We start from the raw sequence: 18917 nt of genomic DNA, 5'->3' as shown, positions 1-18917 counted from the left end.
ATTTTATGCTCACACCTGATACTGAGTCTTACCCAATCAATCTTGCATGTAGTTGCAATTTCTATCTCGGTGGATTTGAGTTTCTTGTCTACTGTGACAAATACACTGCCTTCCATTTCCCAGTAGCCTATTTATTTCAATATACGGAAATTTTCCCCAAAAATCTCGCTGCTGTCAACTTCAGGTTTTAACCAGCATTCTGTACCTAGAATTGTGTGTGCTTCACTACTTTTTAGGAATGCTTCAAACTCAGGCACTTTGTTGTTCAGCAGTTGACACGATCTGCTCTGGGGACAATGCTGCAGATTGTGAGCTTTGTTGAAACTCCTTGAGCGAGGCTGGCATTCTTAACTTTCTCAGCCAGTCATGAAATTGGAACCTAAATGACAGTCATCACTTGTTTCAACATGTGTCACAATCTGCAGTTGGTTGCATCTTGCTCCCTCAAAGGCTGCCAGAATAGGCTCAACATGTTGAATGAGGCCCCCAGGCATATACACTGATTATACATCGTGTTCCTTCCCATCTCTTGCTGCAGTTTAGCCTAAGGGGAACCATTATTCGCTGTATGTTTGAACTGCCGATGATTTTAATAGATCCTACTCTTCTGTGTTTGCCTTGACATGGGAATATAATGTTTTACAATGCGCGAAGCGAGTGTCACTGGCTCAGTTTCTTTGGAAGACAGCACACCCGAACTTGTTAGTTAAGAGGATGGATAAACATCTAGAGTTCTTCCTCGTCCCCATCTTCTCTGTACAGGACACTGGACCCACCACTGACATGTCAATCTCAGTCAAGTGGACGAGTAGTGATAGATCCTGCACGAGAGACAGTATCCACATTGGTCAGGGGCAATATTTCACAGGCTTTAAAGTAAGCGTGTGGATTTTCTTTCAATTTAAGGTATTTTATACCGCAATTATTACCTTTAGCCCTTTACAAATGAAGAAATTTACAGTGAAGACAAGATATCTATTATGACAACAGGGAAACTTGGTATAAAATTTACTGTCTATGTGAAAAAATTTTCAGCTTATGGTTGCTAACAAACAGCTCTAGATTATGATCAATGCAGACAATATACACTCTTGTTAAAAGAGAAGACTAACATGACACAATGTGTTAGTTATTTACATTAACTGTAAATCACAAAATCCAATTTATTACAAAGTAGGTTATGCCTAACACACACAACTTTCAAGAATATGTGTTTACAAACGTCCCAAAGTTCTCAGAAATATTCCTTTTTTTTTTTTTGTTTTTTTTTCATGCAAATGTATAACAAAATTAGGGAACTGTTGGTTTTGAATGAGGACGTTGTGGCCAAAAGTTCCTCAAGTGCGCAGGTTATGTTTGCAATTGGACTATGTAACTTTCAAAATTACAAGAAAACACTTGACACATAACACATAAGATGTATAATGCACTCAAACAATGAACTTGCAGAAAACATGGTATGGGACCCAACAGAATAAAAACACACACACACTTTTAAGTCAACATTTGCATATGTCTGCAGAAAATAAGAAGAAAGAAGACAGATTCCCTCTGTGTTAGTTTTTATGTTTATTTGGATTACCTATTTCACCTTTGTAACAGGTTATCTTCAGACTTAGATGTCTAATGATATATGATGGTACACAGCTGACCATTTTGTGATGTAAACTTAGATATGGTAGCAATATACAAAAAAAACTATGTAGTGGTGCAAACTGAACAATAAGGAAATTTCTGCCAATTGTCACATGACTGACAACATACATCAGCATCCTCACATAGAAAAGGCCACATTCATAATAAGTTAATATTTCAAAGTAAAAGCTTAAAAAAATAAAGATCAAAAATGCACAGACATACTATATTACAATTAATACATACCAATTTTAATATATACTTTTTAAAATCTGTATTTTGTTAGACATTTACTTTAAAATTTTAATTTATTATGACTGTGGCTTTTGGTAAATGAGGGCATTGAAGTCTGTATTAGCCATGTACAAATGTGTGTAACTTTCCTTAACAGTTCAATTTGCACAAATTCCATTGTTTTAACTGAATTTTCACCTTGCTGAAAAACTGATTCGCAGCAGTTCACTATGAACTGCTTTATGAAAATTTCCTTTTTTTTTTTTTTTTTTTTTTTATACTGCCTCAATGTGCATTTTTTTAATGACACATTATAACCACCTTTGTAAAGCTGTACTCATTTCTCTTCTTTCATTAGATATTTGAAACCGGTACTCCATGTTAACATAAAAAATGGTCCAGATAGTGTCTTTCTTTCGTCTTTATATTAAAACTGGTCACAATGCACTCTAACATCACTTGTTCAATTATTTAATGATAACACACTAATGTCGAGACTTTGAGGACAGCCTAATTACTATGGGGACCAAGTGCTTTGAATAAGGCAGTTCCACTATATATTGATCCGAACAAGTATACTGGAGTCTTAGTGTTCAAAATGGCTTAAGCAGTGGTAAATGGCCATATGACACTTATCACTTTTCCTTCATCTTGATTTAACACTGACAATTAATTAACTAATTGTTGAATATGTTATAGTCTGTTAAGGAAATATGAGAACAGTGGTAAGTTTTCTAGTGACTTTCTCTTTCAACAAATGACAATTTATGAAGAGTTTATGCTATCTGCAAGTATTATAAGGAAGTCTAGTACTGTTCTGACTTTCTACATTATTTTCCATAGAATATTAGTTATTGAAACAAATTCGGTGTTATTAATATAACAGAACTTGGTAATGATATTTTTCACAGTTGTTGATATATGTATTTACATAATCTGCCCCAACATACTGTTAGGTTTGCCTAACATATAATATAGCTTGTTTTAAATTTTCTCACTGGTTTTGTTATAAATAATAATAATAATAAGTATTTCACATATGAAATGAACACAGAAATCACGCTATGACACAGATTGGCCTGTAAAAAATAAGATTTCAAGGTGGGCCACTATCGCAATCTAATCCAGATTTTGATCCATCTATGCTATGAAATTCTACAGCAAATAGCCATTTCCCTCCCTCTCATGATAATATAAATATAGCAACAGTAGGGGGAATGAAAATCTGCAGCTACAACCATCCACTCAACAGAAGCAAGTAAAAAATACCAACAATTTTGTAACTATATATTACATGGATTACTGAAACTTCAAGTAAAATTAGAGGAGGCCTAATGGTTACTTTACAATAATAAAAACAACACAGTACTAGCATACAGATAGGTTCTCGCATGTAGGAAGTACAATCTGAACAGAGAGAGAAACATTACTAAAGGGCAGTTATGGGGTGTAATGCCTGTCGGATCTGTACCACACAAACGCTCACAAGCAATCAGCAATGTTGTCATGAAAACAGATTATTGGTTAGTTAAAAGCATAAACGTATCATATGGAAATGCATAACACAGTCTTTGGGAACTTATGCAAGGATATAACGCAAGTGTATGCATGCTTCAGCAAACGGAACAGTCATTTACATAACACAATTTGGAACGATGGAAACAGCATTCTTTGCACTAACTACTGGTGGTTGTTAGCCGAGACATTGTTGACTCACCTGTTTGGGAAGTTTCAAGTGTTCCAGTATGGTTTTCATGCATTTTTGATTAAATGCCTGATCCCACCAATTGTCAAAAAGTTCATGTAACGATAAGGCACATATCGCCGCATAGGAGTAAATGCCTGCATCCGTCAAAACCTCTGTCATATCTATTCCCATAGGGCCTGAAATAATTTCAGCTTGGTAACAACATCGACAGATAGCAAGTCGTGGTTAAAAGTAACTCGTTACGATTTTAATTTCACGAAGAAATCATTTTTAGACCTGGATTCACATTTTTGACAGCAGTTACATCACTGTCTCCACTGCAAACACCACCTTCACTTTCCAATGATTTTTCTCCTGTTTCCATTAAATTATCAGATTGTACATAAAATTCACGAAATAAACGTAGTATGAAGACACAGAGACAACCAACAAAAATAAACCTAAACTCTGTAAATTAGAGGGTTACAAAACGTCATGCTCGTGAAAATTAAAAACAAATATGACAAGTGAATAGCGCGTATTGCCAACCCTGAGAAAAAAATGGAAGAACAATATATCGATTTTTAACACCAAAAAGCAATTTACCAAAAAAATAAGTAAAAGTATGGAAGGAAAAAACATCATTTTAAACCATAATACAAAATAAACTAAAAATTTTCAAGTTTATCATGGGACATAACTGAAATTTTGGAATCAGTGTGGGTGTCCACTTGAGAGTAAACTCGCTGAGTTGCTCTCGAGAGGACTTCTCGGGGAAAAGTCGCAAGTAAACAGGCGTCACTAAGTGTGTTGCCCAATTTGACTCGCAGCTGCCGAATCGCGGGTGGAATCGCGAGTTGCTCTCGAAAAGTGATCCTGTTCCAAGAGTCCCTGTCTGTTCGTTGTGCAATGCAAGACGCGGAAACAATGGCCGTGCAAAGAAATTATAAAACTAACACATTTTACGAAGCAAATGAATGCATATGGAACGTAAAATGTTTCGAATATAGAGATAGAATAGAGAAATACGAGCTTTTGCAACAAATGGGAGTGAAATTTCCTTGTTCGGCAGAGGAAGTTCAGAGGAAGGAACACAATTTAAGAAACCAGGTACAAAAATTTAATGTTAATAGAAACTGAACTGCAAATAAATACTTGTGTTGCTCTTTTTAATACAATCTGATTATACGAAATTAAATAACTCTACTGGCATTGTTATTAAGAATGGAAGTAGTAAGTTTGGAAACAAAAATTTAATAGTAGTCTGTCATCTTTTAAGGTATCTCAAGAGTTGAAGAAAACTAAGCAGATAAGAAGCGCAAGTGAGGCAGATAACAATTACAAAAGCAGTTGGCCTTACTTGGATGCACTTAAGTTTGTTATTCTGGGACTGGGTGGCTGTATTCCCACACAAAGCAAATTAGTATATGTAACTCTGTTCTTCAGAATTGGCCGTCAAATATCGATGTGTCAGTATTGCAAAGAAACTTCTTTCGTACTAGGTTGTTAGTATTGTCTGCATTTTATTTCTCAAGTTCCTATTTTGTGAATCAGAAAAATTACAGTATCGTATTTGTTTTGTCTCTGCCATGGTAGGGTACATCACTTGTTACTCCGAATTTATTATACCACTTACAAACTATTACTGTGATTCCTTACAATTACTAAATAGCTCTGATGATCAATTTCAGGCAGATAAAAGTTCAGATAAGGGAAGCTATAATTCGTGAAACTAACTATAATTCCTATACAAGCGCTAGCGCTTCCTAAGCATTGAATGTGTGTGCACAACACCTCTCTCCTACAATTCTTGGAGGCTTGTTAAGAAAATTCCGCCTCAGCAATCGTTGTGCATTTCAGGCCGGATAAATTTCGAACTTGAGATATGTACTGAAACTGATACCATATTGTACTTACATTGTTCTTAAATGAAAAGTTATCTACCTTTTAACCAGTGATTAGGCCCATATGTTGTCCAGTAAATACTGCTTTTGAAAGAACCGTAAATTTTGCCAATAGCATTTTGATGCATGAAAAAAATATGCTGGAGATTGCCATAAGAACCTTGTAAAAATGACTGTTGCGCTTTATAGTTTGCGGATAATTCCAAAATTGTTTTGTATCAGTTTTCGATTCCACTATTGACACATTATGCCCATCAACATGTGGAAGAAAGGAAATAAAGCTGAGGAGTCAATTGGAGATGAATTTTCGTGTCTGCAGGACAAGGTGAAAGACAACAGCCCAATTTGAAACTTATATTATTATATTTACTTTTAACTTTATTTCGTTTACAGTGAAAGTAGCCACAACATTGGTGGTGAACAAGCTAACTACAATATTGCTCTGTTTCTGAGGTGGGTGAATAGCTGAAAAATGTGAGAAACCGAAAAATTAGATACAGAGAAGATGAAAATCACAGACCTAATTGGTGATATTTCAGTATTTTGGAAGCCGTTACTAAAAGAATGCTTGCAGCTCTTTGCTCAGGTTGAGATGTCTCTGCACTGTCAACTCACTTCACCTTTACTAGTTATCAAATAATCTTTAAATTTCCTCACATATTTTTGTGACAAAAAAATGGCTCTGAGCACTATGGGACTCAACTGCTGTGGTCATAAGTCCCCTAGAACTTAGAACTACTTAAACCTAACTAACCTAAGGACAGCACACAACACCCAGCCATCACGAGGCAGAGAAAATCCCTGACCCCGCTGGGAATCGAACCCGGGAACCCGGACGTGGGAAGCGAGAACGCTACCGCACGACCACGAGATGCGGGCTTTTTGTGACAGTGGAGCATTATTTCTATTCCCTCGTTCCAATGACAGGAAAGAGAATATCCTGCATTACCTTCATTATACCAGAGGCCAAGCGACAGACCGCAGTTTGGGAGAAATATCGCAATACCAGGAAGGTATTGTGAGACGTAAACGTAAGTTGGTAGGAGTGGTTCCAAATCTGAAAGATGAAGTCTACTCATTATTCGCGCCAGTCGCATAAGAGTGGCGGTAGTAGCGCCACTATAAGGATGCAAATCAGGGTTGCTTTAAATCAATGCTGTAACGGTCGTAAGCATTATTTACCTTTTTGATTGGACGTAGTTAGTTGATGTTAGCCAAGAATGCTTTTAATGCGGCAAAGACACCATTATCAACATCTCCCTAAATTTGAACAATGTCGTGTAATAGGGCTACGTGAAGCTGGATGTTCCTTCTGCCATATTTCCGAAACACTTGCCAGGAATGTAGCCACTGTATATGATTTCTGACGGTGGTGATCATGAGAAGATTGGTCTCTGGTCGGCCACGTGGCACTACCGACAGGGAAGACCATAGTGTTCGGTGTATGGCTCTGGCGCATCGAACTGCACCTGCAGCAGCAATTTGAGCAGCTGTTGAAACTACAGTGACACAACAAACCGTTACAAATTGGTTGCTTCGAGGACAGCACCGAGCCAGACGTCCTATAGCATGCATTTCACTGACCGCAACTACCGCTATTTCTGACGTCAGTGCTGTCAAGTGCGAGCTCAGTTTAGGGCAGGGTGGAGATCTGTTGTGTTTCTGATGAAAGCTGGTTCTGCCTCCATGCCAGTGATGGCCGTGTGTTGATTAGGAGGAGGCCTGCCACCAACCTGTCTGCATGCTAGACACACTGGACGTACACCTGGAATAATGATCAGGGGTGCGATTTCGTATGACAGCAGGAACACTCTCACGGTTATCCCACGCGCCCTGACTGCAAATATGTACGTCAGTCTGGTGTAGGCCCGCACAAACACGGAAAACCGCACGCGTGCAAAGCGAGGTGCAGCGAATGCCTGCACAGTGCATCGGTTCAACTCGGTATACTTCGCCTCAACTCGCTTGCTAGGTGAGACCGACGCTGTGAGCTGCCGAATGCGCTGCCAGACGGCTTAGTCAACATTGGAATACGTAAGCGCAAGACAATTACCGGAATAATGGGACCATCTGCTCCAAAAAAAGGGAACTTTGCCGAAAGTCAATTTAAACCTGAATGGGAACTCTCCTACTTTTTTGTGCGTTGTGACGATAAAGCCAAATGTCTAATCTGCGGTACACTAATTACGTGTGTCAGAGAATCGTCTATTGAAAGGCACTACAGTACAGTAAATTGCATTCAGAAAAGTATAGTGATATAACAGGGGATGCCAGAGAGGAAGAATTACGGAAGTTGCAAACTCTTGCAGAAGAGAATTCTGTATCTACAAACGAGGTTTGTTGCAAGTACTTTAGCATGTATATTTTGGTTAAAGGTCATGCGAAACGAAATAACATTTGTTTAGATTCCTTAGTTTTCGTTTTCGCATAAATTATTTCTAACATATCTTTTTTTCTCTACTTTAGGACGAAGAAGATGAGGGGTGTTGCGAAAGGACTCTCAGAGCTAGTTACAAAGTTGCTCTACGTTTAGCAAGAGCTGGGAGGCCATTTATGGACGGGCCATTAATAAAAAACATTATGTTGGACGTAGTAGAGACAATGAATCCCACATTAGCTCCCGCGTACAGCAGAATACCACTTTCCAGAATGACAATACATCGGAGAATCAACGACATTGCAGAGAATTTGCATGAACAACCGGCAGCCAAAATTGAAAACTTCCTAGCGTACTTCATCGCACTTGATGAGTCCACGGATATTAACGACACGGCTCAGTTAGCAATATTTTTGCGTGGCGTGGACGACGACCTACATGTAACGGAAGAACTCCTGGATATGATTTCGTTGAAGGACACTGTTACAGGGGCGGATATTTTAGCAGCTGGTGAAATGGCAGCTGAAGGAACAGGACTCCCTTGGGAAAAGCTGTTTTCCTTAACCACAGACGGGGCACCAGCAATGTGCGGTAAAGCAAAAGGGTTTATTGACCTACTGCGGAAAAAACTTAACATGCCGAATTTACCTTCCGTTCATTGTTTTGCACACCAAGAGGCTCTCTGTGCGAAAGTTATCGGTCTTCAAGATGTGATGAAGGTAGTGGTGCGTATCGTGAACTACATTCATTCTCATGGACTCACTCATCGGTAATTCAAAGAATTTTTTATTTCCTTTGAGGAGGAGTATCCAGATATTCCCTACCACGCTGAGGTGCGCTGGCTGAGCAAAGGGAAAGTGATTTCCCGAACTTTTCGACTACGCCACACTGTGGCTCAGTTTTTGGAGAGCAAAGGACGTCCGGAGACACTTTTTCATGACCTTGAATGGGTAGCTGATTTAGGATTTTAGCAGACATTATGGCTCTCCTAAATGATTTAAGTTTGAAACTCCAAAAAGAAAACAATCTAATCAACGATATAACCAGCAAAATAAACGCTTTCCAGTATAAACTGAAGCTCCTCAAAAACAACCTTTCAGAGAAAAATACGCAACACTTTCCTGAACTAGGTAAGCGAGATATAAATTGTACCTTTATTAAAACAGCCTGATTTTTGTAACCGCTCTAATCAAAACGATACTATGTTTTTGTTTGACAGCATCTGTCCAGGAAGGGGCGCGCTTTGAAAAATACGTCGAGGTGCTACAATCCCTTGAAAATGCGTTTAACGACCGATTCCAGGTAATGTGCCGGTATATGACGTACAGCTAAATAAAGGAGATTGTGTTACACATGCAAGTGTAACATTACATTAAAACCAATAGTACACATTACATATTTATTAAAATCTATCGCATTTTAGTACTTTGAAACAACAGCTTACATTACTTTCATTTATTAACATTGGCTTTGTTATTGTTTCAGGAAATTACCCACCTGCAGCCAATTCTCGATGTTTTTGTGAAACCTTTTTCGATGGATATTGAAAGTGCGCCTTCAGATTTACATTCGAACTAATTGATTTGCAAAGCGATGTTCACCGAAAGGATGTGTTTTACAATACAAAAGGTTTGCTCCAATTCTACCAGAATTTGTCGAAGGAAGAATTTCCCAAGTTACACAGAGAAGCAGCGAAGATTTTTTCTATGTTTGGTTCCACTTGTGTATGTGAAAGGTTTTTTTCTGTTTTTTCTTGTACAAAAACTAGATTGCGTGCGAGTATTTCTAATTGTAATTTAAAAAATTCTCTCAGAATTGCTGTCAGCCAATCTCTTGTTCCAGATCTTAGTAGCACAATTGCAAATAAAATAAAGAACACATAGGAAGATACATTTGTGTTGAAACCAAATTTAAAATTGTTACCATTACAGTTATTATATAAATCTCTTTTGTACCGGTACACCAAACTGAGCTCTCCACCTAGTGTACATTAGTATTTGGCAATGACGAAGACAACAGAGTAAAAGCTTTAAAACAGGTCGAGACAGGCGGTGCGAGCGACACAAGCTAAGAAGTGAGAGGCACGGCTGTTGCGCAAAGCCGAGGAGTGGGGGGTCTGCACCGTCGTCAACATAGCGCAGCCGTTTTCTGCACTCTGCACTGTGCGATGCACCGGTGCATGCATCTTGTGCGGCCCTGTCTGGTGATTCGACTTGCTGTGATGCCACTCATGACTAGCATTCCAGGAGTTGTTTTCCTGCAGGCTAACGCTCGTCCACATACCGCTGTTGTAGCCCAACATGCTCTACAGTGTGTCGAAATGTTGTCAGGGCCTACTTGATCACCAGATTCATCTCCAATCGAGAACATATAAATTATCACTGGATGACAACTCTAGCTTCATCCATAACCAGCATTAACAATCCCTGTATTGACCGACCAAGTGCAACAGGCATGGAACTGCAGCCCACAAACAGATATCTGGCACCTATCCAATACAATTCTTGCATTGTTAAATACTTGCATACAACATTGTGGCAGTTATACCAATTATTAATGTAGCAGAATTTCACATTTGCAACGACTAATCTTGCACTTACATTAACCTGTGATCTTGCAATTTAATCACTTAAATATGTTACCCATAGAAATGCATTACCAAAATTTCATTACTCTGCATTAATTACTTGTTGGTGTTGCGATTTTTTTCCGCCAGTGTAGAATCCTCAGAGTCACACATCCCATTACCCATATAAGAGGACTAGTTTTATGTCAGCAGGAAATCATGGAGGGCAAATATAACAACACTTTGTCTGATACCATGTCTGAGTTCAAGTGTATTGGCTTCCTGAGCGCCCTAAATTTGTTAACTAGGATGCGATAGATGTTTTCAAAATTTCTTCGAGCTCTGGAGAGGCAGCAGTTAAAACATGCTCTACATCTGTGTGACTACTCTGCAATCCACAAGTAAATCTGAACAGGGCGAGTGAAAGACAAACATTTAAATTTTTCTATGTAAGCTTTGATTTCTCTTAATTTATTAAAATGATCGTTTCTACATATGTAGATGGGCACCAACAAAACATTTTCACATTCTGAGGAGAAAGTTGGTGATCGAAATTTCATGAGAAAACTCTTGCCGCAACGAAATACGCTTTTGTTTTAACGATAGCTTACCAACTCGTGTATCATATATGTGGTACTCTCTCTCCTGTTCCGCTATAATACAAAACGAGCTTCCTTTTTATGAACTTTCTCGATGTCCTCTGTCAATCCTGTCTGATGCGGATCCCACACTTTGCAGCAATGCTCCACAAGAGGACAGACAAGCGTAGTGTAGGCAGTCTCTTTTAGTAGACATGTTACATCTGTGTTCCGCCAATAGAACACTGTCTTTGATTTGTCTGCCTTGCAGCGTTATCTATGTGACTCTTCCAATATAAGTTATTCATAACTGTAATCCCTAAGTATTTAGTTGAATTCACAACTTTTGGATTTGTGTGATTTATTGTGTAACCGAAATTTACCGGATTCCTTTTAGTACTCATGTGGATAACATCACATTTTTCATTACTTAGAGTCAATTGCCACTTTTCGCACTATATATATATATATATATATATATATATATATATATATATATATATATATTATTTTGCAATTGTTGTTGATCATCTGACGACTGTACTAGTTGGTAAATGATAGCATCATCTGAAAACAATCTACAAGAGCTGCTCAAATTGTATCCTTGATCGTTTACGTAGATCAGGAACAGCAGAGGGCCAGTAATGCTTCCCAGGGTTAACACTAGATATCACTTGTGGTCTACTCGATGACTTTCCATCAGTTAGTATGAACTGTGACCATTCTGCTAGGAAATCACGAATCCAGTCTTACAAGTGGGACGTTATTCAGTAGGTGAGCAATTTGATTAGAAGTCACTTCTGAAGAACGGAGCCAAAAGCCTTCTGGAACCCTGAAAATATGGAATCAATCTAAGACCTGCTGTCGACAGTACTCGTTACTTCACATGTATATAGAGCTAGTTGTGCTTGACGAGAACGATATTTTCTGAATCCATGTTGGCTGTTCGCCAATAAAAGATTATCTTCGAGGTAATTCATAATGCCCGAACATAGCATATGTTCCAAAATGTTACTGAAATTGAAGTTAGTGACGTGGGTCTATAATTCAGCGGATTATTCCTATGTTTAGTCAAATATCTTTTAATATTTTACGCTGTTTGGAACAATAATGAACACATATCCTTCCCAGGGGACACCGTCTTATAGTAGGCACTTTCAATGCTGGGTGGAAGGGTTTGTGTGCTTCGCTGAAGTCGAGAGCTGTGTTGGCAGTAGCGTATACCACTACAGATCACCCAAGCCAAATCAGTCTCGACCGAAGAGCCAGACGAAGTGTGTCCCATAACATAGGCCAGGGAGAGCTCTGGAGTCGTACTGAAACCAGCTTCCTTAGAGGAGTAAACCTAATATAAATCTCGTCCTCCAGGTTGGGGGTAGAGCATGGAGATAATAACCCCATACTTAAAAAAAAAAAGCAACGTAAATTCAACAAAAGCCTCCGAAACCGGACGGAAAACATGTATCATGACCCCAGCAAAAGGCAACAGATAAAGTATCTGTCAATATCATCAGGGAGTCTGAAGAAAATGCTTCAGCCTGGAGAAATGAAAGACCTAGCCAATGAAATTTTAAAAGTTAAGTAAGTACATGCCATAGGGCTACAGGAAACAAGATGGTAAGGAAATGGGCAGAGAGATAAGTCTGAGTACTCATTGGTGTATAGTGGACCAGAAGGAAGAAGAGGCCAATTCAGAACAGGGTTTATAATAACTAGGAAAAGCCTATTAGAATTTGAACGCGTAAATGGAAGGATGTGCAGACACAGACTAAGTGGGAAATTTAGGAATATATCAATTGTAAATGGACATGCACCAACAGAGAAACAAGAGGATATAATAAAAGAACAGTTCTACAAAGACTTGGAAAAAGTATGCTGAGCAGTACCTTAATATGACCTGATGCTATTAATAGGAGAGTGCAATGCAAAATTAGGGAGGGATGACGAGAATGGAGACCTACTATGCCATTCGTAGCAAGGAATAACATGATTATTAAAAGTTCCTGCTTCCCACACAAATGGATCCACCTTGGTACTTGGATATCTGCAGTCAATGAATAAGTCAACCAGATGCACCTTATTTTAGTGAGTGCACGCCACTCCACGACAGTTATAGAAGTATGGAGCTACAAAGGACCAAACTGTGACCCAGATAACTTTGTGATAAAATCAATCTTGAGAGGGAGACTGTCATTAACAGATGGCAACACAACAGAAAAGAAGATGAACTGGAATACTGACAAACTGAAAATCCCCAATGAAGAAAAAAAAATACCAAGTAACACTAAGCAGGAAGTTGAGCAATGAAGAGAACGCAGTAGGAGTAGAAGAAAGATGGAGCAGGATTGAAAAAGACATTAAAGATGCTGCAGAAGAAGTAATGGGCACAAGAAGGAAAAAAAAGACCCCACTAATGGTTTGAAGATTGCAGGTGATCAACGGCAGAAAAGAGCAGGGCAAGAGTAAAAGGGGTACAGAGTGAAATCAGACATAATGTGTGACAGTACAGAGAATTAAAGAGAAGAGCTAACAGACAGACAAGAAAAAGAAAAGAGAGTGGGCTAAGAAGAAATTTAAAGAACAACAAGTGTTAAAGGAACAGAATGAAATAAGAAAGTTCTATTATGCTGTAGGCAAAATAAAGAGCAGACTCCAGCCAAAAATAATGACATGCTCCAGTAAAGACGGAAAAAAGGTAAGGGAGGAAGAATAGATTGTGGGAAGATGTCAAAGTATTTCAAAGATATACTAAAGACCAGCCTAGAAGATGAAGCGACAGCTGCACAGGTGGAAAGAGCGGAGGTGGAAATAGACAATGATGCTGATGAGGCAAGGAAGCCAACACTACAAGAGGTTTCCAAGGCAGTGCAGAAGACGAAACTACGCCAGATAATTGTCAAACTGGAATGATAACCCTATCTATAAGAAGGGGATAGAACAGCATGTGAAAACTATAGAGGTATAACACCCCTAAGCTCAGCATATAAGATCTTCACAAGTATATTAAACAAAAGGATACAGAAGTGCGCAGAAGACATACTAGGGGAATATCAGTGTGGGTTTCGACCAGATAGAGGAACAGGTGATCAAATATTTGTCATAAGACAAATGATGGAAAAGTACCACAAATATGAAATGGATCTGCATTTCCTGCTCATCGACTTCAAACAAACCTCTGACAGCATAAACTAGCAGGAACTACACAGAGTACTGGAGGGTGTTGGTATATATGCTACACTAATAAGACTAATCAGAATGACAGTTACAGAGACAACAGCAAAAATAAAGGCAATGGAAACAGAAGCATTAAACATTGGCCTCATAGTAAATGAAAACAAAACAAAATATATCGTTATGTCGCAATCTGAGGCCAGATGAATCCTAAAGACCTAAATATCAATGGTAAATGCTTCAAAGAAATGTTGTCTTTTTAACTGCTTGGGATTCCTAATAACAAATGATAACAATATTGTAAAGGCTATGGTTCAAATGGCTCTGAGCACTATGGGACTTAACTACTGAGGTCATCAGTCCCCTAGAACTTAGAACTACTTAAACCTAACTAACCTAAGGACGTCACACACATCCATGCTCGAGGCAGGATTCGAACCTGCGACCGTAGCGGTCACGCGGTTCCAAACTGACGCGCTTAGAACCGCACGGCCACACCGGCCGGCTATTGTAAAGGCTTTAAGAAAAGGTTACAAGCAGGAAACAGTGCTTGCTTTGCAAATATGCAACTTTTCAGAAATAGTCTTGCTACAAGAATAACAAAACTACTAATATATAACTCCCTAGTATGCCCAGTTGTCACATCCGGGTCAGACGTATGGATGTTGACGGAACATGACCAAAATGCACAAAGACCCTTTGAGCAGAAAATACTACGCAAAATCTATGGTCCAATAAGGGAAGAAGAAGGCTGGAGAATACACTACTACGCCAAATTACAAATATTAAAACAAGGTAGAGACGTAGTAAAATTTGTGAAATCACAGCGAATACGATGGCTAGGATACTTGGAGAGAAGGACAGAGGTTAGAATTTTAAAAAAAAGTGAAAGAGGTGTGATACATTCAGCTAGGTGAAAAGGGAGACGTAGACGAAAATGGATTGGCGACGTAATAGTGGATCTCTCCACTAACGGAGTCAGGGGGTGGAAAAGAGCAGCCAAAAACTGAGAAATCTGGAGGAAAATCTTTGAAGAAGCCAACTCTCAGAAAGAGCTGTAGCGCTACCAACGAAGAAGAAGGACTAAACACACATGGATCGACAAGCGAATGTAGTGTCAGTAACTTTCGAAGTATAGTGACAATTAAAAATTGTCAAAATTCGAATTTCATTATAAATATGGAGTGATCAGATTACTTGCATAGATGTTTACATTCTTCCCTGTAGATACTTTACTTTCAGGGCACTATAAACGACCAGAGCTATTTTTTGATGATCCTGCTGACTGTGCAAACAGGTATGTGGAACAGGTACTGTAAACTGCCGTATGAGCCACCTGAAAAATTATAGTTGAGTGTCATATTGAAATAGTACATTGAAACGTACAGCTTTTGTGAAGTGATAAAATATTTTAATGGAAGATTGTCTTAGCTGTTGCCAAGAATTCGAAGGTAATCGTCAGTCTTCCCTGCACGGATTTTTTAAAATGTTTTAAATGGCTCTAAGCACTATGGGACTTAACATCTGAGGTCATCAGTCCCCTTGACTAACCTAACTTAACTTAACTTAACTAACCTAAGGACATCACACACATCCATGCCCAAGATAGGATTCGAACCTGCAACCATAGCAGCAGTGCAGTTACAGACTCAAGCGTCTAGAACCGCTCGGCCACAACGGCCGGCGCACGGATTTTGCTTGTCTCATTTTTTTGTCTCTTTTTACGACTTCTGGCACAAGAGAATCTATAAGAAACAGTATCTGCCAACTCGTTAGTCGGCAAAACGTCCGGATTTGCTCCCCAATCGGTAGTTCACGAATTAGCATATGGATTGAACCCAATTCACTTCTCTTGTCTATCCATGGTTTAGCCCACACTCTTTTTTTCACTCGTCTGTCTTCCTATTCTACAAATGGTTGCTATCAAAGCAGTGGCAACTTGCCTTTTCGGAGAACTCTCCGTAGTGTCTACAACAACTCTCAGGTGGACACGATCTGAAATAAGTCTCAAAGAGAGTAAGTCTCAAGTGGACACATTTCTGAAAGTGATTCTCAAGTGCACACACAGCTTGACTAACAGTTGCGTTACCTTGGGGAGCGTCCTATAATTCTCCATCCAATAGCGGAGGTCGAGTAGTTTGCAGTCAATATTGTAGCACAGCTGTCTGAAACTCTTCTTTATACATTCCACTAGCTTTGTACTTTCACTTTTCCTCCCACGTGTTTGCCTTTTTCCATTTCTTCCTTTCCTCCTTTTTGTTAATCATTTCGTCATTATCTCGTCCTTATCTCTCTCCACTCTTTACTCCTAGCACCCCAAAGGAATTATGCAAATTAGTCACAGATTAATATTCATACAGGCATCGACGGAAAATACAAAATTTTGAACTTGAAAGGCCGGTGGATAGATGTGTGACGCTGCAGCATGGTTTCATCGCGTAACTGGAAAGGATGTAAACAGAGGACATGACGATATCAGGGCATAATGTCTTTGCGAATTTCATTTCGTGTATTCTGATGGACAGTAACTATGCCTCACAGACAGGCGCGTGTACAATATACGTCTGACGTCAGTATTTGAGAGCAGATGTACAGTTCAGCTCAAAGAAGTAATGGGCGAATCGCTCAATATTTGTGTAGGAGCGATGCCACTATTCGACAATGGTGGCAGGAATGGAAGCGGTAAAGGAGGAAGCGGTCGACCCAGAGAGACCACAAAACATGCTGACCGAGCACTCAGAGCCCCATAGTCATCACCGTCATCGATCTAACGTGCAACTGGTGCTTCAGTGACCAGTAGGACCATTAGTAGGCAGCTCACATAAAGGAGGTTGTGCTTACGACGCTCCTTGCGCCGACTACCATTGACCTCCGTAAACCAACGAGCCTGTTTGCAGTGTTGTCGGGGAAGTTGAGCCTGGAATATCATTGACTGCAGCGGAATTTTCTTCAGTGAAGAGTCCCGTTTCGAAATGAGCCTTGGTGACCAGCAACGACATGTCTGAAGACGCCCCAGACAGAGATGGGATACCAACCTTACTGTCGACCGCCATACGGCCCAACAAACAGAAGTTATGGTCTGAGGTGCAATTTCATTTCCTAGCAGGACCACTTAGATTGTCATCCACGGCAACCTTACAGCACAGCGGTACATCGACGATATTCTATACTCAATTTGCTTGCCCATCGTGGGCTCATATTTCAGCAAGACAATACCCGTCAATAAATGGTGAGAATTTCTATTATTTGTTTCATGCTTGCTAAACCTTACCTTGGCTGAGAGACCACCGTTTGGAGCATTATGGGCAGGCCATCTAGGGATTTTGATGACCTAACGCCCCAGTTTGATAGAATTTGGCACAATATCCCTCAGGAGGACGTCCGACAACTCTATCAATCAATGCCACGCTGAATAATTACTTACATAAGGGCCAGAGGTGGACCAACTCATTGCCGACTTGCTCTATTTGTGAAGTTCTTTCTCTTGAACAAATTATCCAATTTTTCTGAAATTGTAATCATTTGTTTGTCTGTTCATGTGCATTACATCTACCAATTTTCGTTTCATTTGGATAATTCCTTTAAGATGCATCTTTTATTTTTGTCTTAAAGTATATTTTTAAAAGTTTTCTTATCGTCCATTGATGTTGTGTAGCTCACTTACCCTGCGTTATTTTACAGTGTGTTCTTCTAGTTCCTCAAATTCCCCCTCTTATATTCTGTTTCTGTTATCAGTCTAACACACAGCTCTGAAATGACTAGAATGTGATCTGAACAGATATTTCTTCATCGCTAACATTTCACTTTTCTCAGGCTACTTTTATGTATTTGTGATATCAGTAAATAGTTAATTTGTTAACGTCTACCCTATTCAGTCTAGATTTCTAAGGGCATCTCCTTCTTTTGCAGTGTTCCAATGAGGTGTTTCCTAGCCCGAGATAGTTTACTGAAGTTTACTTAGATACACCGATTAGCCAAAACATTATACCCATAGCCCACCACGACGTTGGACGCTGCCCCGGTGGCTTTGTGGGCACATGATGCAGTAACAAAAGGATGTAAACAGAGCAGACATGGATGGGGGATTACCCAAGTGAAGATATGGGCAGCAAATGGCAAAATCTATCGAGATAAGTGACTGACAAAAGGAAGATCATTGTCATGCAGAGACTGTGAACGAGTATTTGGAAAACGGCGAAGCTGATCGAATATTCATGTGCTACTGTCATGAGCCTCTACAGATAGATTTAGAGGGACAGTGTATTTATCACTAGGTGGTAATTGGTTGGATGTATACGACTATTCATAGAACTCTGTAAAGTATGATAGATGGTGATCTGTTGCATCTCTGCCAAAAGAGCACAATGCTAATGCAGGCACAAGTGTTTTGGAGCAGCCAGTTCATGTTATATTGTTGAACATAGAGCTCTGCAGCAGACGACCTCTACAAGTTCACATAATGGCACAATGACATTGTTAATTATGATTGCAGTGGGCAGCTACATTGTCTATCTACAACCAACTGAATTCCAAATCAATTCCCATCACACCATTATTATTTGGACAAATACAAATACAAATATAAATAAAAAACGGAAAAACTATAAATTTTAACTGAATATGAAAAAGAACAAAAATCAGATAATCTTAAATTTTTAAAAGAACAATAAAACTCATACGTGAGAAAATTTTAAATGTTGTAAGATGAAATTTTAAAATTATGAACACATTTTCATTTTTTATTTTTGGGACAAATTTTTTTCTC

General features: G+C 39.1%; 1 protein-coding gene across 1 annotated transcript in view; it reads right to left on the bottom strand.

The window, feature by feature from the left end:
* The window catches only part of LOC126185211 (transmembrane and coiled-coil domain-containing protein 4-like), a 136103-nt gene extending 132051 nt beyond the window's left edge, over positions 1-4052 (bottom strand). The window contains exons 1-2 of the mRNA XM_049928094.1: positions 3854-4052; positions 3587-3753 (exon numbers count right to left, since the gene is read on the bottom strand). Coding sequence (XP_049784051.1) covers positions 3587-3753; positions 3854-3941 — 255 coding nt within the window. The 5' untranslated portion in view covers positions 3942-4052. The remainder of the gene's footprint in view (positions 1-3586; positions 3754-3853) is intronic.
* Positions 4053-18917: the final 14865 nt, after the last annotated feature.

This window comes from Schistocerca cancellata, chromosome 4, assembly GCF_023864275.1.
Source record: "Schistocerca cancellata isolate TAMUIC-IGC-003103 chromosome 4, iqSchCanc2.1, whole genome shotgun sequence".
Taxonomy (NCBI): Eukaryota; Metazoa; Arthropoda; class Insecta; order Orthoptera; family Acrididae; genus Schistocerca; species Schistocerca cancellata.
This window is presented reverse-complemented; position numbering and strand designations above follow the sequence as displayed.